Source organism: Bufo gargarizans, chromosome 1, assembly GCF_014858855.1.
Source record: "Bufo gargarizans isolate SCDJY-AF-19 chromosome 1, ASM1485885v1, whole genome shotgun sequence".
In the NCBI taxonomy this organism is placed as follows: domain Eukaryota; kingdom Metazoa; phylum Chordata; class Amphibia; order Anura; family Bufonidae; genus Bufo; species Bufo gargarizans.
In genome coordinates, this window is record NC_058080.1 from 227,912,851 (window position 1) to 227,938,750 (window position 25,900).

General features: G+C 41.4%; 1 protein-coding gene across 2 annotated transcripts in view; it reads left to right on the plus strand.

Moving 5' to 3' along the window:
* LEF1 (lymphoid enhancer binding factor 1) overlaps positions 1-21,952 on the plus strand; it is a 116,815-nt gene extending 94,863 nt beyond the window's left edge. Inside the window, exons 9-11 of one of the 2 annotated variants that reach the window (XM_044269839.1) lie at positions 983-1,031; positions 4,790-4,833; positions 19,721-21,952. In XM_044269839.1, the coding sequence (XP_044125774.1) occupies positions 983-1,031; positions 4,790-4,827 (87 nt within the window). In that variant the 3' untranslated portion in view covers positions 4,828-4,833; positions 19,721-21,952. The remainder of the gene's footprint in view (positions 1-982; positions 1,032-4,789; positions 4,834-19,720) is intronic. The other variant, XM_044269921.1, reaches the window with a different exon arrangement.
* Positions 21,953-25,900: the final 3,948 nt, after the last annotated feature.

The window sequence follows — 25,900 nt, forward strand, 5'->3', positions numbered from 1 at the left end:
CAGAGTTTTTTTTGTTTTTCAGTTGATATAGTCAAAAATGTTGGAAGTATCTGAGGTTGTTTTCCTATAAATACACCCTTTTTAATCAACACAGAAGGTGGTGTTTGAGCTTGGAGAAGCCTGACCTATATTCCTTTTATACTACATTGGGCACTCAAAGATAGAGGACCCTTTAACATCAGCCAAGGATCAGACCATTCATTGGGAACAAATGCTCGTTCCTGATAACTGGCCTGTGTAAAAGTGTAGGCGATCACCTGCCAAACAAGCAAAACACACATTTGAAAGTATATCCCATTTTTTTGCAACACCTAGAATCATCTTCTGTTAGCAGCACATCGCCCTGTGTAAACAAAGCATGTGCTTCAGCAATATGTAAAGTGAATGGGGAATGAACAATCATAATAACGATCATTTGTCCCCCTTTTACTTAGCATCAGGTCATATGAAAGGCCCTTTAACTGAGCTCCATTTGACTTCGATCTGCAATAGTTATGGTCCCAGCATAGGTCCATGTAAAAAGACCTTAGGAGGTACCATACTTGTAACAATTTAGTACAGAAACACCCAGGCACCCATGCTTTTTAGTTACCATATTATCTCCAGTCTGTACCTTTATTACCAAAGATGTTTCCACTGCATTTTATCTTGCCAAGAATTGTCTTTGGTCAGGCTGAAAGTGGCAGCACTTGCTGCTGCTACCTTCAGGGGAACTGCTGATCAAGTTCAAACGAACCTTATTAGTTGTAGGGGTTTATGTCGACAATGCAATGGATTATCTATGTAATCGTTAACTGCAGACAAGTTTGTCACTGCTGAACCCATGTTGTGCTTTAGGTTTAGCAATAAAGAATAGATCAGACGGAATAACCTTAAAGGAAAACCAACGACCTACTATCGGTGTATTCATTTTATCTCATATTGTTTAATGTCAGCTCTTATGAATTGTATGGAAGTAACACACATTTCTTTATGACTGCAGGGTAAAAAGAAAAAAAGGAAGAGAGAAAAACTCCAAGAATCCACATCAGGTTAGTTGTATTGTATACCCCTGCTTCTTGATCTTTAATTGTAAAAGACAGATATGTATGACAAATATAGACAGGTCATAAAATGTATTGTGATGGCAACCATAAATGTACTTTGAAAATATAAGTCCGATACAATTCGGACCTACGAATGAAAACAACACATTGAAGTGCAATGACGGTTATGTTCATTGAACTCAAAATTAAACTATGTTTTATGAAAGAGATTGTCCTATTTCGCTATTACTAAAGGTACCTTTACAGGAGCCGATTATCGTGTAAATTATCGTTAAATTTAGCAAAACTGCTCAATTATCGAGCAGTGTAAAAGCAATGAACGATAGAGCGACAACTGAAAATCGGTAGGTTTCTCGTTGGTGGCACAAAAATCATTATTGGATGTTAACAATTTTATATGTGAAACAGGAATCCTTCACCGCACACATGATTACAGCCGATTACACCGTGGGTGTTTTTAAGCACGCCACTCAAGTTATCACTTTGTGTTAATTCAACTGTCTGCTTTACAAACGATGGAATATGCAATCAAAATAACCATTTTGTGAATGATAATTGGTGCATCTAAAGGGTCATTGTTAAAACATTCACTACACCAAGAAACTACTTGTTCGTCGCTCAGTTGTACCAATCATCTACTCGTGTAAAGGTACCTTAAATGGGTTGTCCAAGTTATATTTATTGATGACTTATCCTCAGGATATGTCATCAATATCAGATCGGCGGGGGTCCGACACCCGGCACCCCCTCTGATCAGCTGTTTGAAGAGAAGGCGTGCGCGGTGTCAGCGCTGCCTCCTCTTCACTGTTTACCTTCTAGCCGTTGCATCTGCAGTGGTGAGCAGGTGTAATTACACCCAAGCCGCCCCATTCATTTCAATAGGAAGGCTTGGGTGTAATTACACCTGCTCACCACTGCAGATGCAACGGCTAGAAGGTAAACAGTGAAGAGGAGGTAGCGCTGACACCGCGCACGCCTTCTCTTCAAACAGCTGATCGGAGGGGGTGCTGGGTGAGGATAGGTCATCAATAAATATAACTTGGACAACCCCTTTAAGGCAACATAAGATTAAGCCCCAACCACCATGTGGCTGGGAAACTGTGGAGCCGGCTGCCCCTGCACTGTTTCAGTAGCTCCCATTACAGTGCATAGGAGCTATAGAACCAGTGTAGCACAGCAGGCTATGCTTTTTCCCGAACTCGGCTGTGCACTGCATTGGGAGCTACTGATACAGTGCAGTGCCAGCCCGCTTCACTGTTTCCCAGCCACCTGGTGCTCAGGGCTTAGTTTTATCTCGCCTTAGTAACAAGGAGATGGGACAACCCTATGATGTTAATTTTCTGACCAAAACTTATTTATGTTCCCTTATGAAACTAGAGAATATTCTTTATTGTAAGGGAAGATAAGTAAAGCTATAGGTGTTGAGGTTCTTTGGGGATTTTCTAAGGCTGGGTTCACATCTGCTGTCGGAGTTCACTGTATCCGGAATGGCCGTTTACCACCGTGCCCTGCTGGATCCCCATTAACTGTATTGGGATCAAACGGTAATCCGGACACTTTCCGGCATATATGGTAACTTTCGGCTGGACAAAAAATGTTGCATGCAGCATTTATTTGTCCGGCTAAAATCCGGCATGTACACTGGATACAGTGACCGGATTACAGTGCCAGAGTTCACAATGCAGATGTGAACCCGGCCTAAGTCCTTTCTTGAACGGATGATAATCAATTAGTTGTGCTAATTTTGCTGATATTGATTGAATGTCATGATGTTATGTTCTTGAGAGTCTCTGAAAATGAGCTAATTGGCTTTAGAATATGGTTGAAAAATCAAAAGTCAATATATATATATATATATATATATATATATATAATTTAAAAGCCCAATAAACTGATCATCCATCACTTTGTAGGATGTCATTCAAATGTCATTCAGATCAAGTGTATTTTAGCAGGTCAAGTCAGTTGTTATTCCAGTTGATCATTAGCCCAAATAGTGAGCTTGAATTGGTGTATACTTATGTTGGGACCCTCCTTGGTTCACGTTTTATCTAACCATTTACTAGATTCCATGTTACCCTAATGTCATGCAAGCTGGATCGGCTAACATTGCAATGTGTATTGGGTTGCCAGACCCCTCGATCATCTGACCTTGGTTGGAAAATGAACCAACAGTGTTTGCCATATACTTTCCATGCCATATGGATCTTCCAGAATTCAAATAAATCTACCATTGTGTAATAGAAGGATATATATGTTTAACCTAAGCTTCACCACCATGAGAAATAAATAAACTCCAAACATCTTTGATAATTTCAGTTTCTGATATCAATAGTTCTATCCTCAATGCTTTATCCACATGCTTTTGCAGAATACGGCTGCCGTTCAGATACTTTGTGATCTTTGTTCACCATACACTAGTACCAAACACTGTCTGACAGTCACTGACAACCCATGGAAAATGACAGACATTTCTAATGAGGATTACAATTAACCTCGGAAACATTTTGGCCACCACCACATAGCAGAAAGTACAAAGATACTGACATTTAGAATTGTGTTCTGCTCTTGACCTCAAATGACCTTAATCTCTGCTTTGGCCTGACCATTTGGTTTGCATGTCTTCTATACTAGCTGGTAATTTCTCCCAGCAGCTGTCATGAGATCCCAAACATTATGTAATATTATCGGTTAGTTTGAAAGTCACATTTGTTCTGAAGGAATGTAAAGCATTACTCCAGTAAAGGAAAAAAAATCACAACTGTAGTCATATGCGGGAATAGAAAGTCTACTTACTGTGAAGGTGGGTTCAGATTGATATCTACAATGCAAGCCTTTCATATTTCACAAGTCACCCCCAGAGCTGTTAGCACATTGGTGTACTAGTTAGCCCCTTCCCTACAGCCAGCATATAGAAACATTTTTGTGGGTGTTTTTGATAAACTTTTTACCCAACTATCCTTCTGCACTTTTTTGCTATTTAGTAATCCAGGAAGGAAAGATAAAGGATACTGTAGGGGACGTGTCGTCAATATACCAAGCTGGTGGCCATCAGTGATTTCCCTTCCATAACAAAATAGTGACTCTGCAGGAATCCAGAGTCAAACTTCTCCCTCAAGAGCTACTAGTTTATAGTGACCATCATTAATAGCTTCCCCTATCTAAGCTTCCTGAATATTTCTAATAAGGGAGTTATAAGATTTAAAAAGTTGTAAAAAAAAAAAAAAAACTGATCTTTTATTCATGTTTTTATGATTTGCACTATTTTAGTCTGTTCATAGGTAGACAATGTCCAATGCAATTCTAGTCTTTTCAGAGCAAATGCCTTTTTAGTACATAAGAGACACCATTAATAACACGTGTCACATACTTACATAAAATTCCTGACTATAGGGTGTGTAGGTGTTATGTGTGGACATAAAGAAACATTTCCTTTTCTCTGAGGATCTGTCAGTCCCATAAAAATAGACCAAGAAGGATAATGCAAAGGTCACTAAAGAATCGCCACCGGGGGTTTATTGACTAGCTATTGACCAACAAGCATGAACTTTCTGCGTCCACTGAGGAAAAGGTGGCCCTTCATACAGTATTAACGTATGCAGGGAAGCATGGAGTGAATGTAAATGTATGTGTCATAAAAGGCTGGTATAACAACCATTATATTAGAAAAAGAAATCTAGAAGTTTATACATTTTGTAATATTTCAATCAAAAACTTTGTTAAAAGACAAAAATTTTCTACAGGTGCAGGCCCACCAAGAATGACAGCCGCCTACATCTGAAGCATGGTAAGAACATCTCTTTAGCTCTCATATTGTTATTAGATGGGATGAGCTTGTATTGAATTGCCCATCCACCCTATACTAATTCTTCATCTGCTAAAGAGACTACTTGAGGTGGAAGAGTTCTTGTCACATCTGTTAAAGGAGGTGATTTGGAGAAAATATCACCGGTTTAAAAAATATACCTTCTCACAATGGTTTTTATACCGGCTTTGTCATAGTTTGTACTAGGACCTATGTTTTGTAAAGTACAAGGGAAGGCATATCGTAAAGCCCTCATCTTCAAACTTACATCAGTTTTTCTGGGAATTCTCCAGCCTCTGAAGCCTGAAGTATATATTGAAAAGCAAATGCTTGGCCAGATAGAGCTAATGGAATCAATCTACTTTTGTACTAGTGATCGAGCTTTAGGTCCCTATTTGAGTGTGGTTGCAGGTTTTCCTTTAAATTCACTTATACAGTGAGAAACAGTTATGAAAACTGGCCTATCCATACGCCAGTCTTAAAGAGGACCTTTCACCAGAATAAAACATCTAAACTAACTATACAGACATGGAGAGCAGCGCCCAGGGATCTCCCTGCACTTACTGTTATACCTGGGCGCCGCTCCGTTCTCCCATTATAGCCTCCGGTATCTTCATAGTTAGGCTCCACCCAGGGGAACCTGCCGGCGTCTCATTCTCCCAGGCTGTAGAGAAAAAAAAGCCTCTCAGGCTATGAGCTGAGCGCTGCGATTGGCCAGCGCTACAGCATGGGAGAATTCGACGCCGGCAGGTTCCCCTGGGTGGAGCCTAACATATGAAGATACCGGAGCCTATACCGGGAGAACGGAGCGGCGCCCAGGTATAACAGTAAGTGCAGGGGGATCCCTGGGCGCCGCTCTACATGTCTGTATAGTTAGTTTAGATGTTTTATTCTGGTGAAAGGTCCTCTTTAAGCTCCCTGCGCTGGACTGAGATGAACCTAATTTATTAAGAGGCAGAAGCCTCTTAATAGATCAGATACATCTCTGCCCCTCTAGGCGCAGGCTTCATCTATAACTTACACCAATTTCTGGCATAAGTTATGGTAAATCTGCCAGACCGCGTGAAGCCCGACTGCCCCACTAAGCCCTGCTCTTTTCTTGCCAAAGTTTTGAGAAGCTTAATAGTCACAAATTATGGTGGACGTGGACGTATGTCATGTGCCACAATTTTCAACTTTTTTTACCCCATAAAAATTGAGTAAAGGCTTTAGTAAATGTCCCTCAGTTTTTATAATTGAACTACTCCCTGTATCTACTGGCTGCAGTATTTTTTTAAAATACTGCAGCCAGTTATCTGCTACAGTCAACTGCAGTTTGAATAAATATATATATATATATATATATATATATATATATATATATTCGTTAAGATCTCCTAATGAAAGGTGGAATCTGATTGCTTAGTATGGACAACTAAACCAATTTTCCTTTCGACCAGTTTTAAAAAATCCTCCATAGTGGATTTAAAAAGCAAAACATTGAAGCCAAAAGGTCTATGTGCAGATATGACGCAATAGAGAGGAATATTAATATTGTCCATTAAAGAAGTTATCCCAAGAATAATGTAAAAAATGAAAATCAGACATCATATAGTCCATGACAATACCTTTCTAATAAAGCCAGATTTATATCAAGCTGACAGCTCAAGGGGAGTGTCTTTTCCACTGTAGCTAAGGGGGCGTGTCTGTGCTCCCCCTATCACAGCTAAGGAAGCAAATAAAAGATGAAACTGAGCATGTGCGGCCTTCTCAGTGAGAAGGTCAAAGAAATAAGAAATTAAGTGGCACTACACAGATACATTTTACTGAATAACTCAGTAGCTATACAACATTTTTAATTACATGCAATTACTAAAAATATTCAGATCCAGATGCTGGTTTGAAAACTGTAGAATATTTTTTGTGGGGCAAACCCTTTAAGTAAATTATTCACCATTAGGTAAATTGAGAGCTAAAGCGTTTTTCCAGGACCCAGCAAGTCCAGCAAAGCCACACACAATTGCACATGTAGGAGAAAGTGTGTAAGATATGAAGTTTTGTGGATTGACCTCCTGTGATCACTTGACACTGTGACATGTTATAAGATGGCTTTACAGTAACTGCAGGGATCCAGAAAACCCCTTTAAACCACAAAAGTATATGGAATTAGGTGAGTAGTAGAAGTTATTGAAGCCTTTGGAGGTCAGTGAGATCTTGTTTTGTAGCCAAAGAAAACCTCCCTAGACATTAATAGTAAAAAAATTATGTCGGAAGTGGCAATGGAGATCAGGAAAGTTGGGTGTGATTTGGTGTTGAAGAGTGGGCATTTTCAGTATATTTAACCTCCATAATAAGCCCTGGGTGCTTTTTTAGGACAATGAGAGATAAATCACTAGAGCCCCGTAATAGACCCTGATTCATACTGGTAAGGCTACTTTCACACTTGCGGCAGCAGGGTTCAGCAGGCTGTCCAAAGTATATGGAATTAGGTGAGTAGTAGAAGTTATTGAAGCCTTTGGAGGTCAGTGAGATCTTGTTTTGTAGCCAAAAAAAACCTCCCTAGACATTAATAGTAAAAAAATTAAAAATAAAATAGCAGCAGAAGCAAATAAAAAAGTAGAATAAAATAGTTTGTGATGATTAACAGAGCCCAAGTAAAGACAAGACAGAGACTAATCACCTAAAAGAGCCTCCATGTTGGCTATGATGTTGACATTGCCGAGCAGCATTCCAGACCACTGGCTCCTGAAATCTTTAAGGTAGAGCCAAAATCACGTTGCTGCATGTTCCTGTCAGCCAGGACACATTTGTAAATCTATGTACGTAATTTGCAAAGTTGCTTTACAGTTGTTTAAGCACTCTGTCTATTTCCTTACCAAGTCTATAAAATTGAATCTTAGAATGGTAGGCATTTCCTTTCATCTGGCACAGTTCCATTGTTTACGGTCTGTGTGGTCTGACTCCTTGCAACATGCCACTCTCAAGAAGGGCCCTCTCTTCTTAATAAAGACATCTGTTAGGACCCGGACAAAGACGTTCTGTCCTCAAACACTGCTGGAAACTAGTTTGCGGCATGCTGGGGATATTTCATACAAAGCTAAAGGTTCTGTGAACATTAAATAGTGAGAAATATATCTTTGGCAATTTCTTAACTTTTTTTTGCCCAGAATTTCCAAGAACATGATGTGCTAATTTTTGTCTGCACACCGCTTACTTTTTATCGTTGGCTTGCTGGGCATATGGAAACCATGTGTCTGTTTACATGAGCAGTATTACGGACATGGGTACACTGCTGTGCCATTCTCTTTTTGTACAGCATATTATATCATTTTGGATATAGATATATTTGCAAGTAAATCTGGGTACATTTCATTCAGTTATTGCTATCACCTGTGGTTTGGGCTCCACTTTTAGCATTGTCACACTGGCATCTTCAGGTCATATGCAATCAATTCCGAACTGTATTGCAGATTGCAATGTATTATACACTCTCTTCTGCATTAATTCCATTTGAAAAATGTATACAAAAAATTCTGTCTCGCAATTAATTATTCTGATACACAGCATAACATTCAAGTCTATGGTAAATGGTTCTTTCTATTATTTTAGGCTCCTAGTACTCATCTATAATGGTCTTGGTAGATATTGGAAGCATCTGAATTTCATTGCTGTTTCTAGTGCTAGATATGTCTAAAGTGGCAATGGAGATCAGGAAAGTTGGGTGTGATTTGGTGTTGAAGAGTGGGCATTTTCAGTATATTCAACCTCCATAATAAGCCCTGGGTGCTCTTTTAGGACAATGAGAGATAAATCACTAGAGCCCTGTAACAGACCCTGATTCACACTGGTAAGGCTACTTTCACACTTGCGGCAGCAGGGTCCAGCAGGCTGTCCTGGCAGGGGAACAGCCTGCCGGATCCGTGCTAACGCTAGCCTATCGTGCCACTGGAAGTCCGCTCCGGCCCCGTGCCTAGAGGCGGCCGGTTAAAACCTACAGCATGCTGCGGTTTTTGTCCGGCTGCCTCTCGGCTTGTTCGCCGTGGTGCAGCTGGACCTCCTGCCGCACCCATTATAACAAAGGGGGTTGGAGCGGACTTCTGGCGGCACTGTGGGCTAGCGTTAGCATGGATCTGGCAGGCTGTTCTCCTGCCGAAACAGCCTGCCGGACCTTGCTGCCGCAAGTATGAAAGTAGCCTAGCCTGGACCATAGAGGGCTCAGGAAAACATGTGGCTGGAATTGGTGGGTGCTGGAATTCTTAACTGTCCTAATATTGTAATAGATTTAGACATTATCCTATCATGAATAGAGGTGTAATTGGTACAACTGGATGGCTGATATTTCTGTATTACTTAGGTGAAATAAATAGGTAACGGAAGGATCACATGTCCTGGGCGTTATTAGCCTAGTCCTTGTAACGTATTAGTTACCGATACGTGGTAGGCGGGAAAGTAGTCTTTAATTGAAGGGATCAACTGGTCTCTGATATATGGGGGAAGAGTTTGTGTAATTTTTACCATTGTCCCAAGGCCAGTTTCACAGTGGTGCATTTGTCTTTAATCAGGAAGTTTTCCCTCAGATTTCAAGTTTTAGTTGTGGATACTAATGAGATCCACAATGGAATCTTGTACCACAATTATTTGTAGGCCTATTGCCTTCTGCAGTATGACATACTATATTATTTTTCAGAGTTCTGTTCTTCCTATTATTTGGCTCTTTCAACCAGTGAGAAATGTATCTATCTAAATTATCTGTAGGGCTGGCTACCGTATGAAGAAGGCACCCTGACTATATAGTGGTCACTAGGGATTGTGAAGGTAATCAATATACCATTGATAGGAGATGCAACAAGCAGTTTATATACACCACTGTTTAAAGGCACAGTTACTATCACTGTTATAGTACAGGGTAGCCCATGAAAAAGTAGTCTGCCTCCAATATCTCCAAATTAAACTGCCTAATAGTAAATCTGTCTTAGTTGCCCAGAGCAACCAATCAGAGCTCAGCTTTTAGTTCCTACATGGCTCTGAAAAAATGAAAGCTGAGCTCTGATTGGTTGCTGTGGACAACCAAGACAGATTTACTATTAGGCAGTTTGATTTGGAGATATTGGAGGCGGACTAGTTTTTTGTGAGCCACCCTGTACTAGGTCTTATGAAGAATATCTTCTGCCTCTTCTGTGATTTTGATCAACCATGTTAAAGGGACGTTCAGTGAATTCAAAACGCTATCCACATTAATATTTACATCTTAAAGGGGTTTTCTGAGACTTTTATACTGATGATAGGTGGATGGCTAGGTCATCAGTATCTGATCGTTGGGGGTCCATCACCCAGGACCCCTCCTATCAGCTGTTTGAGAAGGCACCGATGCTCGTAGTAGTACCGCAGCCTTCTCACAGCTTAGCCTAGGCCAGAGGATAGGTCATCAGTATAAAAATCTTGCAAACCCCTTTAACTTTTTCCTTTGTAAACAGTATTTGGGCTGATGGAGCTTAGCAAGTGTTGTCATATAGGCACATTGCAGATGCTAGGGATATGTCCTTTTTTGAAATAATGGCTTATCATGTATCTGCTTTGTTATTGTGCTGTCCATATCATTTAGAAGTCTCAATTCCCTTTTATTGTGTTTACCGGAATATATAGAACATGTCTGCCAATTCCTAAAGTATGGATTGAGATTTAGGTACAATAGAATTTTACAGCTTTCTTAAATCATTGTAACGGTTTAGTTTCTGTTCAGAAATGCAGACCTCAGGATAGGCTGACACCTACTGGTGAACTGGTTTATTACTTATTTCTTTCAATCATCAAAAACTACTTTTCCTTATTCCACCCTTTGTGTGAAATATTGGATGTTTTTGCTTTATTAATAGTAGTAATAATCCAGTACCATCGGTGAGAAGAGCAGTGCTGGTGGTTACATAATGATTAAACCCCATGCACACAACCATATCCGTTTTTGGGGCCTGCAAATTACTGATGAGGTCTGTGTTGCAGCTGCATTATTTGCTTACCCACTGACTTAAATGGGTCAGTGGTATGCATTTTGCAGACAAGTATAGGACATGTTCTATCCTTTTTGCGGAACAAACATGCGGACGAGGAAAGATCACGTGTGCTTTCTTCATCCATATGTCCGTTCCGCAAAAAGACAGAAAAACGCGGACCATTGACCCTTTGAAAATAATAGTTCAAAGCTCCTATGGTTTGAAAAAAATGGTCTATCATGCTGTGACTGGACTGTCCTCCCACTTGAAGTTCATTCGTTCACGCAGTGTGTGATAGAGTTGCGTATTAGATGTCAGTTCGTCATTGCTTTTGTATGTTGACAATAGTTGACCTTTGAGTTATTTTGGGATTTTATCTTACGTTTAGAACATATCTGAAGCATTATAGCTGATGTGTCACTGTACTGCGTTGTCTTCTAACCTACTTGATTGGCCATGTACAGGTTAATTTAAAAGAACATTTCATGCTGTTTCTTTAATAATGTGGTTTGGTATTTGCTCGCAATTGTAGCATGCGGCTCTTTTGTTGAATTGAGAACCACTTGTGAGGGCCTTGGAAAATATCATGTTGCTCACCCCTGACTTACAGAATGAGACATCTGTGAGGGCTTGGAGAATGCAGCCTTCATGACATTACTGTGAAGTGATCTGCTGAATTCTCATGTTCCAATGCACACATAGCGCCTGTGTGTAGATAACTTTATCATTTATGGCTGTAAGAAAAGAATAGTTTTCTATCTTCTAGGTTCCTTCAAGATTGTTTTTACACTACTACCGCCCTGAGACAGATCTTTCAAGGGTGGATAATTTAAATGATTGATCTGTTCTGCATCTGCCCAAACTCTTGACCTTCCAGAAGTCTACATACTTTTTGTGGATGACATAATTTGCTGTTCACATGTAATCTTTCGACTAGACTGGTCACAACATTTGTGCCAAGAGGAATGAAGACCCTTCTATCATTTGTGGTGTACTCAATGGCACTGACCCTGTGAACCCAAAGCTCTTCTTATTAGGTTGAGGTTTTGATCTGGAAACCCCAGACCTCACTCATTTCAGCTCTTGGACATAAACAGCTGCCATACTGTGCTTTGACGCTGTAACATGTAATCTATGTAGAGTTTGCTGCTTTGCAGTAAGAAAAAGTTTTAAGGAGGATATTGGCAGAAATGTATGGCTTAAGTCATAAATAGGAAATTAGACTATTGGGTACATTTTGCCAGGTTTGATGGCGGTAAGATCTAATGATTAATGACAAAAGCCTTGCTCTATTAAAGGTGTCTTTATATATGACAGTAAAGGCGACTACACATGCCGATGTCAGAAGGACTGGTCAACTATATTATGTGTTGGCGGCATTCTGACCAGGGGTGTAGCTATAGAGGGTGCAGCGGTAGCAGTCACTACCAGGCGCAGGAGCCTGAGGGGGCCCAAACCCTTGGGCCGCATAAGAAAACACCAGTCTTACAGAAAATGCATGCTGGTCAAGATACATCTCTGGCTGTAAGACAGGGGTTAGTTCAAGTATTTGGCAATGAGGGGAGGTGCCATTTCAATTTTTGCCTCAGGCAGCACAAAAGCTATGTGGTTCCCTGCTCCTGGCCACAAAGCACTGATGGTAGGGGGGGCCCAAGCTGAACTCTTGCACCAGGGCCCATAAGCCTTTAGCTAAGCCCCTGCTCCTGACTCACCACTGAAACATGATGTTAAAAAGAAAGAAGAGTCAAGGCCTCTGTGTAGCCCATCTGACCAGGCAATTATTGAGAACGGTTGTTACCGATAATTGCCTTATCGTCAGATACGGTGAGAACTGCATTGATATGCAGCAATCATCTCCTCTGTATGGGGATAAGTGATTGCTATTGCTTCTAGGCAGAAGACTCCTGTTTACACAGGAAAACCTGCTGCCCAGAAACAAAGATTTAGGTGATAGCATCCGCAGTGCTTTCACCGGATGAACGACCGTTTGCTCATTCATCAGGTAATCTGCAACACCTTTAGACTTGCCAATTATCAGAAACGAGAGTTCATACCAATGTTCATTCTTGATGATCAGATCATGTAAAAGGACTTTCAGGTACGTTCTCAAGGGAGGCAAGGGAGATAACCTTCTGCCAGCAGGGCCGTAGCTATAGGGGGTGCAGAGGTAGCAGTCGCTACGGGGCCCAGGAGCCTGAGGGGGCCTAAAGACCTTTGTGCTGCATAAGAAGACACCGGCATTATAAAAAGTGCATGCTGGTCAAGTTACACCTCTGGCTGGAGGGAAGGGGTTAGGTCAAGAATTTAGCATGGGGGGGGGGGGGGGTACCGTTTCAATTTTTGCCATGGACGGCACAAAGGTTTGTGCTTCCCTTCCCCTGGCCACAAAGCACTGAGGGAAGGGGGGCCCAAGCTGAACTCTTGCACTAGGGCCCATGAGCCTTTAGCTACGCCCCTGACTGCCAGAGTTGTCTGACGTGGCTCCCAGGCCCATGTTGGCTGAAGGGAAGACTCGTTGGTCCATGTAAAAGGCTTGTCAATCAACCAATATACAAGCAAGCGCGCATTTGTCAGACTGATCAGATCTGTTATGCTGGGTTATGAATTAGCTTTTGATGGCAGCACATCGCCAACAATATGTAAACTGTATGGGGGATGAAGTAACAATCACTCATCACCCATTACGTTTGCATTGGGCTGTGTAAGAACAAGACTAGTAGATTATCAAGACTAGTAGATTATCAAGACTAGTAGATTATCAAGACTAGTAGATCATCAAGACTAGTAGATCATCAAGACTAGTATATCATCAAGACTAGTAGATCATCAAGACTAGTAGATCATCCATCGCCACTTGTTCAGGGCTGAAATTGTCCTGTGTAAAAGGACCTTTATATCTCTGCCCCGGTTTTGCACTCATAGCATTCCTTGTATCTGCCATTTTGCAAATCATTTTGATCTTGGTTATTATGCTTACATCATTTGGAAGGTTGTGAGGTACAATTCCAGACACACAGCCTTTGGACAAAAGTGATGATGGTTCTGGTTCTAATCTCCTACATCCCCCACTGTGCAAGTTGTTCCCCAGTATATCAATACCTGTATGTAGAGGCTGATTTTAGAGATATGGCTCAGAAATGTTTGACGTTGGCATGCTAACCTAAAACACGCTATTAATACTAGCCCGGCATTTTACAGTGGCTTTTTTTTAACTGTTTCAGGACTCCATGTAGGTCCTGATCAAACAGAACCACGGTTATTTCAGCTCCGGTAAAGGATATCATTTTACTGTGTGATTCCACATTGATTCTCTGCTTGTCGGAATGAGGGAAATAGTTCTGTAGCTTCTTGTAGTTTCCTCTGGCTTTATCAGTAAACTCACAGCAGTGGCATTAAATATGAAGGACAAATAATAAGCACACAGTGGCTTTTATTCGGCGCTGATCCTAGGACTTCACATATGTAAAATGTGACTTGCAGCACTCGCTTTGAAGCCTAACCACAGCCAGGGTGCTGTAATTGCAGCCTTTGATTGTGCCGACTTTACTTGTGGATTGGGCCGTGCAGCGGCATGCCTGGCTTGGCAAGACTTCAGCAAAAAGCCCCCCAGTGAAGTCTCAGATGTGGGCAGTCCTTAGTCTGTGAGCTGCATGCCTGTGGTTTCTTGAAAAGAATCCTGATTTGACCTGTTTTTCTGTCTACACAGTAATGCTAGTTTCTTTCAAAGGTGCTTCTCAGATTAACCGGAGGACTCGTACTCCCTGCCGCCTGCACTTACTGGTTGCTGATGCAGATGGCGTTCTTATACCGAACTTAGGCTACTTTCACACTAGCGTTTAAGTTTTCCGGTAGTGAGATTTGTCATAGGGGCTCAATTCCGGAAAGAAAGCTTCAGTTTTGTCCCCATTCATTGTCAATACATATTCTTAACTTCTCGGCAGAGTTCATCCATATATATCATTCAAATAAACAGATTTCCAGCACGAAGGAGATAAAATCTTGCATGTTCTTTATTGACTATTCCAAACGTACACACGGTGCAGTGAAAGAGGTCCCTCCATGTCCCTGGTCAGACCGACATGTTTCGAGCCAGCCGGCTCTTACTCATGGTCACTCCATATATACTCCTATATCGTGAAGTTACACAGAGCATCAGCCAATCTCCTGTTCTGTGAGAACTGTTTATGTTCTAAAAAAATGTATTTATGTGAGACGACAAAAAAAAAAAAAAAAAAGGAAAACAAAAGTTGGGGAATTAAGATAACCAAATACACTAGTGCCCTGTACTGGCATCTGTGTGCATCCCTCAATTTTCTCACTCCGTTCATTAGAACTGGCTATTCTTGTTCGCAAACCAGACAAGAATAGGGCCTGTTCGGTATTTTGCAGAAAGGGCACACGGATGCGGACAGCACACAGATGACATCCATTTGCTTTTCCCATTTTTTGCGGACGTGTAGTTATAAATAGGTCTGTGTGCAAAAAATGTGGATCCGATGCACCCTCAAAATACATATACTTGTAGCTCAACTCAAGAGATACCTCAAAACTGCAATCTCAAAATGACAGCAAAGACATAAAATATGACATCAATGAAAGAATCTCCCTGTTCATATACTGATACTACGCAGATTTACAAACCACATATGGGAATGGAATATAATTGACGGCCATGTTTAACTATTGATTATTCATGTTATGTTTCATATGCACTATATGGACAAAAGTATTGGGTAATGCATATTAAAGAGGACCCCCAAACTGTTCCCACAAAGTTGGAAAAATACAATTGTCCAAAATGACTTGGCATCCGGAAGCACCTTCGAAGGAAACCAGGGGCCTAGGCTCTTAAGAACAAGCCATTATATCTGTAAATGCAGACTGCATGGCTAGGGGCTGGATTTTACACACCTGTGGCAATGGGACTAAATGAAACACCTGAATTTAATGATTAAAGAGGACCTTTTTTTAGTTTTGATAAATACCTTTACTTGTGGGGTATCCCCCGCTGATGCTGCCACCCTGCCTGTTTTTTTCAAATATCGCTCCTACGCCCCAATGTGTCCCCTGTAGTTTTTCCGCTCAGTATGCTTATTCCATGTTCCCCATTAAGAACATATGCATGCTTGGCCGAACGTGCATGTGTATGAGATGCTCATAGTACACCAATAGCTCTGGGATAATAGCCGTTGGCCAAACGTGCATTTAGTTCTGAGGATAGTCATGGACAACCCCCTTTAAGGTTCCCATCCACATCATTTCTATGTCAGCCAAACCTAATGACTTCATTGGAACCGGATGGCCATCAAATGTGTAGAGGTTTCCTGACTCCCTCCCATGGCAAATGTTTGGGAAAAGACAAGTTGTGCATGTTGGATTTCAGCATGTCTGATACTTTGTTTTCAGGGAGATAAACTGCCATCAGAGGTATCTGGCGATGGCTTATTTCCCTCACTTGATTGAGATCACATACACACTCAAGGTGGATTTAGACAAACCAATAATCGTCCAGATTATCCGGAACGACCGTTCCAGCAAACGCTCGTTCTCAATAATCGGGAGATCTTGACGTTCGCGCAGACACCACCAATCATTGTTTCTGTGCAGCAGATCGTGTGGTCTAAACAGCGATCTGCTGCCCAGAAACAATCATTCTTAATGGGGATGAGGGATCGCTACAGTGATCCCCCATCCTCATACTATGAAGGAGATCTCCTTCACTGAGCAAGCAGCCGACTGTCGGAAAGGAGCGCTTCCTTCCTGACAACTGGCCGCTCCATCGGCCTGTCTAAACCTGCCTTCAGTCAAGCTGAGCATGCATGGGGAAGGGGGAGAATGACTGTTGACCAAATGATCATTTGGCCAAAGCTGTCTAATCAGTGTGGGTACCTTAGATACAGTAGCCATTCCGTAAACAGGGACATAAACGTATAAGTTAATCTTACATTTATTCACGTCCGGGCCACTTGTGTGACTGGTAATGATGCTGATCACCTACTCCGAATTGTACATTCTTTACACTTTAATTCCTAAATCCAAAGCAATGCTATCACTAGGTCTTTTAATTCCATCAGATTTCCCGGCCCCTCTCTCATTGCAGAGGTCTGGGGCAGATCTGCCATAGTTATTATAACCTCCTGACTTCAAAGGCAGCATAGGGAAGAAATGGTCTAAACACAGCAGAGCTGTGTGTCTCTCGGAGTAGCAGACATTCCTGGCTCCTAATCTGCTGCAGCTCTGAATCACAGCTCTTGTATCAGGCTGCTGTGAACCCACGGCCCTGGCGCCTCCGGGACATTCCTCAACAGGAAGCCCAATGTTTTAATGTTGGGCTGAGAGGAAAACCTTCCCAGGAAGAGCAACCTGGACCAAACCCTTTGAACGTCTCGGATGAAAAGGCTAAAAGTAAATAAAAACTGTGGGGTGCACTTGTGTTTCTGCACCGTCCTCTTGGATAGACTTAACTTTTCTTAAGGAAGACAAGTCTAGACTGATTTCAACTGCAGGAAGTTGGCTTTGCCACCATTCTGTTAAGGAGGAAATGATAGATAGATAGATAGATAGATAGATAGATAGATAGATAGATAGATAGATAGATAGATATGAGATATTAGAAAGATAGATAGATATGAGATAGATAGATATGAGATATTAGATAGAGATAGATAGATAGATAGAAAGAAAGATAGATAGAAAGATAGATATGAGATATTAGATAGATATGAGATAGATAGATATGAGATATTAGAAAGATAGACATCAGATAGATAGATAGATAGGTTTGGGGTGCACAACCTGCGGCCCTTGATACCATTCTGTGCGGCCCCCAACCATCTGGTAACAGACATGTATGTCTATGTCTTGTGGCTGCTCACATGTATTTTTCATGTATTCTCCCATTAGATGGTAGTCCTGGAAGTGTAACTACACATTAATGGCATATACTGTGCGTTCGATATGCCATAAATACAGTATTTCAGTTGTTAATACCCCTTTAATTTGTATTTTCAGCCCTCGTCATTGGTAGTCCCCAACCAGAAAGCGTTGTGTACCCCTGGATTAGATACTAGATAGATAGAAAACACCCTATACTTGACCATGTTTTTCTGTATATATATATACAGTAAATGTCATTGTTTTCTACCGTAGATTCGGACTGGTGGAGTTGCTTGTTTCGTGTGCTCATTGCCTGTTTATGGGGGATATCTGGAGGATGTTTTGCATTTTTGTACTGTTTTTCTGAACATCCTCTCCTTCACATTGAATCTCTAATCTTTTAACTACTAAAGCTACTTTCACACTGGCATTTTGGCTTTCCGTTTGCGAGATCCGTTCAGGGCTCTCACAAGCGGACCAAAACGGATCAGTTTTTCCCTTATTCATTCTGAATGGAAAAGGATCCGCTCAGAATGCATTAATTTGCCTCTGTTCCATCTCCATTCCGCCTGACGAAACTAAGCCAAACGGATCCGTCCTGACACACAATGTCAGTCAATGGGGACGGATCCGTTCTCTATGACTTTCAATGGTGTTCAAGATGGATCCGTCTTAGCTATGTTACAGATAATACAAACGGATCAGTTCTAAACGGATGCATGCGGTTGTATTATCTGAACGGATCCGTCCATGACGGATCCGCACCAAACGTGAGTGTGAAAGTAGCTTTAGATAGATGCATCTAGATAACTTGATCTATGCTAGATGTAGTTAGATTGACGTACAGATAGCTCTAATTAGATAGACTGACCGTTAAATCAATCAATAGATAGACCTACATTGATATTGATAGATAGATTGTTAGATGGATAGATATTAGATACACATTATTTTTATTTTATTTACTCCCTTATATAGCATTGCCCTTTACAGACATTACCATCACTCGCTGTCCCCTGTATGGCTCACAATAGATCTAGATAGATACATTTCAGATAGATAGATAGATAATAGATAGAAGATAGATAGATATGAGATAGATAATAGATAGATAGATATGAGATAGATAATAGATAGATAGATATGAGATAGATAGATATGAGATAGATAGAAGATAGATATGAGATAGATAATAGATAGATATGAGATAGATAGAAGATAGATAATAGATAGATAGAAGATAGATAATAGTTAGATAGATATTAGATAGATAGATAGATAGATATGAGATAGATAATAGATAGAAGATAGATAGATAATAGTTAGATAGATATAAGATAGATAGATAGATATAAGATAGATAGATAGATAGATAGATAGATAGATATTAGATAGATAATGTATAGAAGATAGTTAGATAGATAGATAGATAGATATTAGATAGATAATGTATAGAAGATAGTTAGATAGATAGATAGATAGATAGATATGAGATTGATATTAGATAGAAGATAGTTAGATAGATAATAGACAGGTAGATAGATAGATAGTTAGATAAATAGATAGATAATAGTTAGAAATGAGATAGATAGAAGATAGATATGAGATAGATAATAGATAAAAGACAGTTAGATAGATAGATAAGTGATATACTACGATAGATAGATAGATAGATGATAGCTATTGAAACACTGCCAGTTCTGAGTGGGCTTACTCCATGCAGTAGGAGCTCCTCATGTGTCCGCTCACCATTATGTACTATTCTCATCCTACATTTTCCCATGACTAAATCTCCAATGTCAGTTTATCTTCCAGCATTTTACATTCCCATGTTAGAGGCATAGCCTGTGGTTAACCACATCAACTCATGGTTCTGTTTTTGTACCACTGAATTGTGCCGATCACCAGCGTGTCCGGGGTCCTCATGTGTCATGCCACGAAAAGCATGGCCGCACTGGATCAGGCACATGCATATCATTGATTGATGACATTTACAGGCACTTACCTGTGTTTTCTATTCATTGCAGGGGGGAAAAAGAATTCTTTCTCAGCGTGTAAAGCAAAGGCAGCAACAGCAGGAGGACTCCTGGAGATGGAAGCTTGTTAGACTCCCCAACTTCTCCATTGACAGCAACACAATCCCGAGGAGTCTACTAATGACATTGATGTGCCACTGCTAGAGACACTGTACCGTATAGACAATCACTGCCTGTAGTTTGGCACCACTGGTACCCGGGGGGCCTTCATGTTCCACAGATAGAACCCCAAGGAGGAAAGGCATTGCAAGAACCATCAGGATACATTATCCATCACATTCACTGCAGACGTGAAGTTCCTGAAGTGACCCAGCCACAGACCAAACAGAGCGCTGATGTTGGACACAAACCATGGACAAGACAAACCTCTTTTATTTAAGAATGGAGCAAAAGGATCAATTTTGATTTTTTTTTTTTTTTATCATTGTATTGTTTATCTCCATAAAACTTGAATGCTTTTATATATATCAGATTTAGGATTGATGTATATTTTATTAGTCAGGGTATAAACTAAGCCCCCACCACCCCTATCCTGCTAAAACAATCACACAAAAAAAGAATCTTTTTGTGTTGTTTTTTTTTCTGCACGAAAATATCATTTTTATTTTTTTTCTCTTTACTTGGGGTGGATAGGCCCTGGCAGCCTTTGATGCTTCCATTGTGAGAAGGGTTATACGGAAATATAATGTATTGAAAATATATAGAGAAGAGTTGTTTTTGAGAGACAATATATGACATTGATGTCAAAGTTGTATATTGTGTAAGACAAGAAAGTGTTCTTAAATTTCATTTTTTTTTAAATAGGTGGAAATTAGGGGGGGGGCTTTATATGGTGATTTGTGGAAAATGAATGCGTAACCTAGGAAGAAGTTTAGTAGCCCCCATTTATAATTAGTGCAGTATACAATATCCAAAAACTTACACCTAAGTGTTCTTAAAGAGGACCCGTCGCCTAGGATGACTTGTCTTTTTTAGTACCTACTTGCATTCCCCATGTAATAACAATTCGGAAGCATCTTACATTATAAGTACCGTATATACTGTGCTTATTATTCCTACTAGATTTTATAATTAAATTGCCTACTTGGTATTACCAGTCACTTTGTCAAAGGGATGTGTCCCTGTACAGTCTGCCTCAGCCTCAGCTGTCACTGACTGGACAATGGCAGATCGAGCAGGGACACCCCCCCCCCCCCAACTGGTAACACCCAGTTGGCAATTATTAATTAACTTCTAGTAGGAAGAATAGAGGAATGACACAGCATGGTAGAATAAGAATAGATGCTCCAGAATTGTCACTTCATGTACAGTACGTACACCCGTTTACTAAACCAGACATGCCAGGAGTGGTGACAGGTCCGCTTTAGGGACAGTTATAGAAGAATAAAGCTCTGTTCGAACAAGGTTCATAGCCCCAATAATAACATAGCCGTGATAGCTTGGGCAGATATGTTTTCAAAGAAATGGCAATGAATCCTGATAGGCCTCACTGACTTATAACGTGTTATTAGCGCTATCGGAACCGCTGATGGACCAGATCCTTAGCCACTGACATTGTGTAGCCAATGTTTGGCTAAGGGGCAATGAATATAACATTGGGCTCAGATGACATACCAAAGGTTGCCCGGTCCTCCTAGAAGCTCATGGCCGGCACTCAATAATGTTACTGTACATTGTCATTTGTGATGCACAGAAGGTACATATCAGGTCAGTGGTCATCAATAGCGTCATCTAACTGCGGGCCAAGTTCTTCGATGCCCCCCCCCATCATTGCTTCTTTTACGATCCCTTATTTTTCACAAATACCCTGGACCTCTGTCGTCTACCCCTTTGTATTATGTCCAACACATATTTAATATATAAGTCATAATGTAGGAAGACGTGCAGTCTTATATTTGGCCCGTTTGGAGAACCATCCCATGAGGGGTGATGCAGTTTTGTGTATTACTCCTCAAGAGCCCAGCACTTGGATTCCTGGTTACAATGTACATTGTTTTGTATTGTATTTGTATTATTTTCTTCTGCTAACCTATAGTGGGATTTAATGCCAGTTGTAAAAAACAAAAAACAAAAAAAATATATAAGATTTTTGATGTGTCCCTTTATCGATAGCAAAGTACAGGCTTTGCAGAAAGATAACTGTCAATTCATCTTTTTTTTGGTCATTCCAATCTGAGTTAATGTGCTGAGCATATGTTTTTAAAAAAATAAAAAGCTTTGTAATAAAACAGAAAAAAATACTATTATTATTTGTTGCTAAGGAAATCCCTGGTGTGGTCATTGTGTTCCTAGGGCTTACTTTACGTATTACATAAATGGCTGTAGTTCCACAATAAATCAGAAGATTGTATACTCTTTTTTGCATGTGTAAAACCGTGGTTAATAGGGCATAAACGTAGATGACCTATCACTGTTTGATTGGCAGGTTTAGACCTCCAGGACCTCTGCAGATCAGCACGATAAAGGTAGGGGTATTTAGTGACAAAGTGGTTCTGTATGGGTCATTACAATCCAGTACTGTCACTCGGTCAGGTTGGGCAGCTGAACATCTGCTTAAAGGGGTTCTCCAAGAGCAGGAACCCCTTTTGATATGGCTAGGCAGGATGTAGGAATCACCAGCACTCTGGTTCCAGTACCAAGCTCCCTTCTCCTCCGCTTCCGGTCCCCGCTGGTCTGGAAGTGTGACGTTTCATCATCAGCGGTGGTAGCGGTAATGTCCCATGCCTGCACACATCACCGCTCAGGCCACTGACTGGGGAGAAGAGTGGCAGTGACAGATAAGATTTTTAAAATACATACACCCTGCCTGGCCATATCAAAGGGGCTTCGCGTTCTCCGAGAACCTTTTTAAAGGCGACTTATCAGCAGGTTCCACCAAAATTCTGGTGCACATTGTCACGTGTCATGCCCATTTTCTGACAAGCCTGCAAAGTGATGCCTCCTCATTAGACATGGTGGAAAAAGTGTCTAAAACACTCAGTGAATGTGGTACAAGGGATGGAACCAGAGTTCTGGCTAAATTTGAGTTACGATTCTGGCGCATCTTGATTTCTATCTTTGTCCCTTATTTTTATAAAAGTTCTAAAAAATTTAATTTAAAAAAGAGATGGCCACGGGAAGTCTCCCCTTCAGCATCTCCTAGCCCGGCATCTTTGACAGGGTTCATCCTGTATGCAAATAGGGAGAGGCTTGTCAATAAAGCCGAGGTGGGCAAGGAGATGCCGGTGGTCAGTCATCCAGCTGTGTTCTCCGTGCCTGGCTCATTTTAAAACTATGGGGGTCATTTATCAAAGTGGTGTAAAGTAGAACTGGCTTAGGGCTCTTTCACACTTGTGTTGTCCGGATCCAGCGTGTACTCCATTTGCCGGAATTACACGCCGGATCCGGAAAAACGCAAGTGAACTGAAAGCATTTGAAGACGGATCCGTCTTCAAAATGCTTTCAGTGTTACTATGGCAGACAGGACGCTATTAAAGTCCTGGTTGCCATAGTAGTAGTGGGGAGCGGTATACTTACAGTCCGTGCGGCTCCCGGGGCGCTTCAGAATGACGTCAGAGTGCCCCATGCGCATGGATGACGTGCCATGCGATCACGTCATCCATGCGCGTGGAGCGCCCTGACGTCACTCTGGAGCGCCCGGGGAGCCGCACGGACGGTAAGTATACTGCTCCCCACTACACTTTACCATGGCTGCCAGGACTTTAGCGTCTTGGCAGCCATGGTAACCATTCAGAAAAAGCTAAACGTCGGATCCGGCAATGCGCCGAAACGACGTTTAGCTTAAGGCCGGATCCGGATTAATGCCTTTCAATGGGCATTAATTTCGGATCCGGCCTTGCGGCAAGTGTTCAGGATTTTTGGCCGGAGCAAAAAGCGCAGAGCATGCTGCGGTATTTTCTCCGGCCAAAAAACGTTCCGGTCCGGATCTGAAGACATCCTGATGCATCCTGAACGGATTTCTCTCCATTCAGAATGCATTAGAATAAAACTCATCAGGATTCTTCCGGCATAGAGCCCCGACGACGGAACTCTATGCCGGAAGACAAGAACGCAGGTGTGAAAGAGCCCTAAGGCTACTTTCAGACTGTCGTTTTGGCTTTCCATTTGTCAGATCCCTTCAGGGCTCTCACAAGTGGACCAAAACAGATTAGTTTGTATTCTAACGAATTCTGATCCGTCCTCTATTGACTTTCAATGGTGTTGAAGACGGATCCGTCTTGGCTATGTTACAGATAATACAAACAGATCCGTTCTGAACGGATGCATGCGGTTGTATTATCTGAACGGATAAGTGTGGAAGTAGCCTTAGTTGCCCATAGCAACCAATCAGATTCCACCTTTCATTTTGGACAGCTCCTTTGGAAAATGAAAGGTGGAATCTGATTGGTTGCTATGGGCAACTAAGCCAGTTCTACTTTACACCAGTTTGATAAATGACCCCCTATGGTTTCCCAAAAACGCCAAACCACTATTTCTCTAATATGGCTCAGCAATAATTGTGGACCCTACTAATAACTTACCCGTCAGTACTTCCTGGTAGCCTAAATAGTGGCAAATAACAACCCTAGGCCTCATGCATGTGGCAGAGCCTCATTTACACAGTATTTATGATGGCAGTATAGAGCTGTATCCACTCCATGCACCACCGAATGGTGCCTCAGTAGGGCTCTATATGAAGATACCTGTTTAATATGGTGTCCGAAGGATATTCCATATGAATCTGATAAAAAGCCTCTTTAAGTCTATGCCTAAAATTGATAGCATCTGTAGGTGCTGTACGAACCATTAGATCGCTATGGACGGTATATTTTAAATCCTAATAGTTTGGTACCATTTAGTTTGTAATGATTTCCAGACTTACCAGCATTCTCAGTAGAAATACACTATAGGGGGCTCAGAAGAGTGTTGTTCCGCACATCTAAAACCTTAAAGGAATTCTGTCACCTCGTTTTACCCTATGGAGCTGCGGACATGCACGGCTAGATCGCCCCTAGCATGTCCGCAATATAACTGTCCCAACACTTTGAGTGGTTTTATTGAGTGTAAAAATGTTATATATATATATATATATGTAAATCAGCCTGGTAAGGAGCCCAAGGGGCTGCACTAACCGTTCTGGAGCCCAGCACTGCCTGAATCCAGGAATCTCCTCCTGACTCATAAAGTCAGATCTCAGTAATCTTGCGGTGCGCGAGCTCGCGCATGCGCAGTTCCTTCCCTGAGGCTGATGCCAGCACAGGGAAGGAACACTATGCCGGCACTGCGCATGCGCGAGCTTGCGCATCGCGAGATTAAGGCAATCTGACTTTATGAGCAAGGAGGAGATTCCTGGCGGTGCTGGGCTCCAGAACGGTTAGTGCAGCCCCTTGGGCTCCTTACCAGACTGATTTACATATATATAAAATCTTTTTTTACACTCCATAAAACCAATCAGAGATATGGGACAGGTATATTGCGGACATGCTAGCGGCGATCTAGCCGTGCATGTCTGCATCTCTATAGGGTAAAAAGAGATGACAGAATCCCTTTAAACAGTGTACATAATCAAATCTGGTGTAGAGGAAACCTGGCTTAGTTGTCCATTGCAACCAATCAGATTGCTTCCAAAGGAACTCTGATAAATGAAAGGTGGAACCTGGTTGGTTGTTATGGGCAACAAAGTAAGTTTTCCTCTATAACAGTTTTGATAAATCTCCCAATGTGTTCATTATGGGGGAGATTTATCAAAACTGGTGTAATGGAAAACTGTCTTAGTTGCCCTTAGCAACCAGATTCCATCTTCTTGAGAAAATAAAAGGTGGAATCTGAGGAGCAACTAAGGCCTCTTTCACAAGGGCATGATTTTGGGCCAGATAAGATGCGGTTGTTCTGCGCGAGTGCAAAACATTGTAATGTGTTTTCCACACGCGTGAGAAAAATCGGCATGTTTGGTACCCAAACCCGAACTTCTTCACAGAAGTTTGGGTTTGGGTTAGGTGTTGTGTAGATTGTATTATTTTCCCTTATACCATGGTCATAAGGGAACATAATAGCATTCTTAATACAGAATGCATAGTACAATAGGGCTGGAGGGGTTAAAAAAAATAATTAAACTCACCTTAATCCACTTGTTCGTGCAGCCCGGCTTCTCTTCTGTGCTGTGTACAGGAAAAGGACCTGTGGTGATGTCAC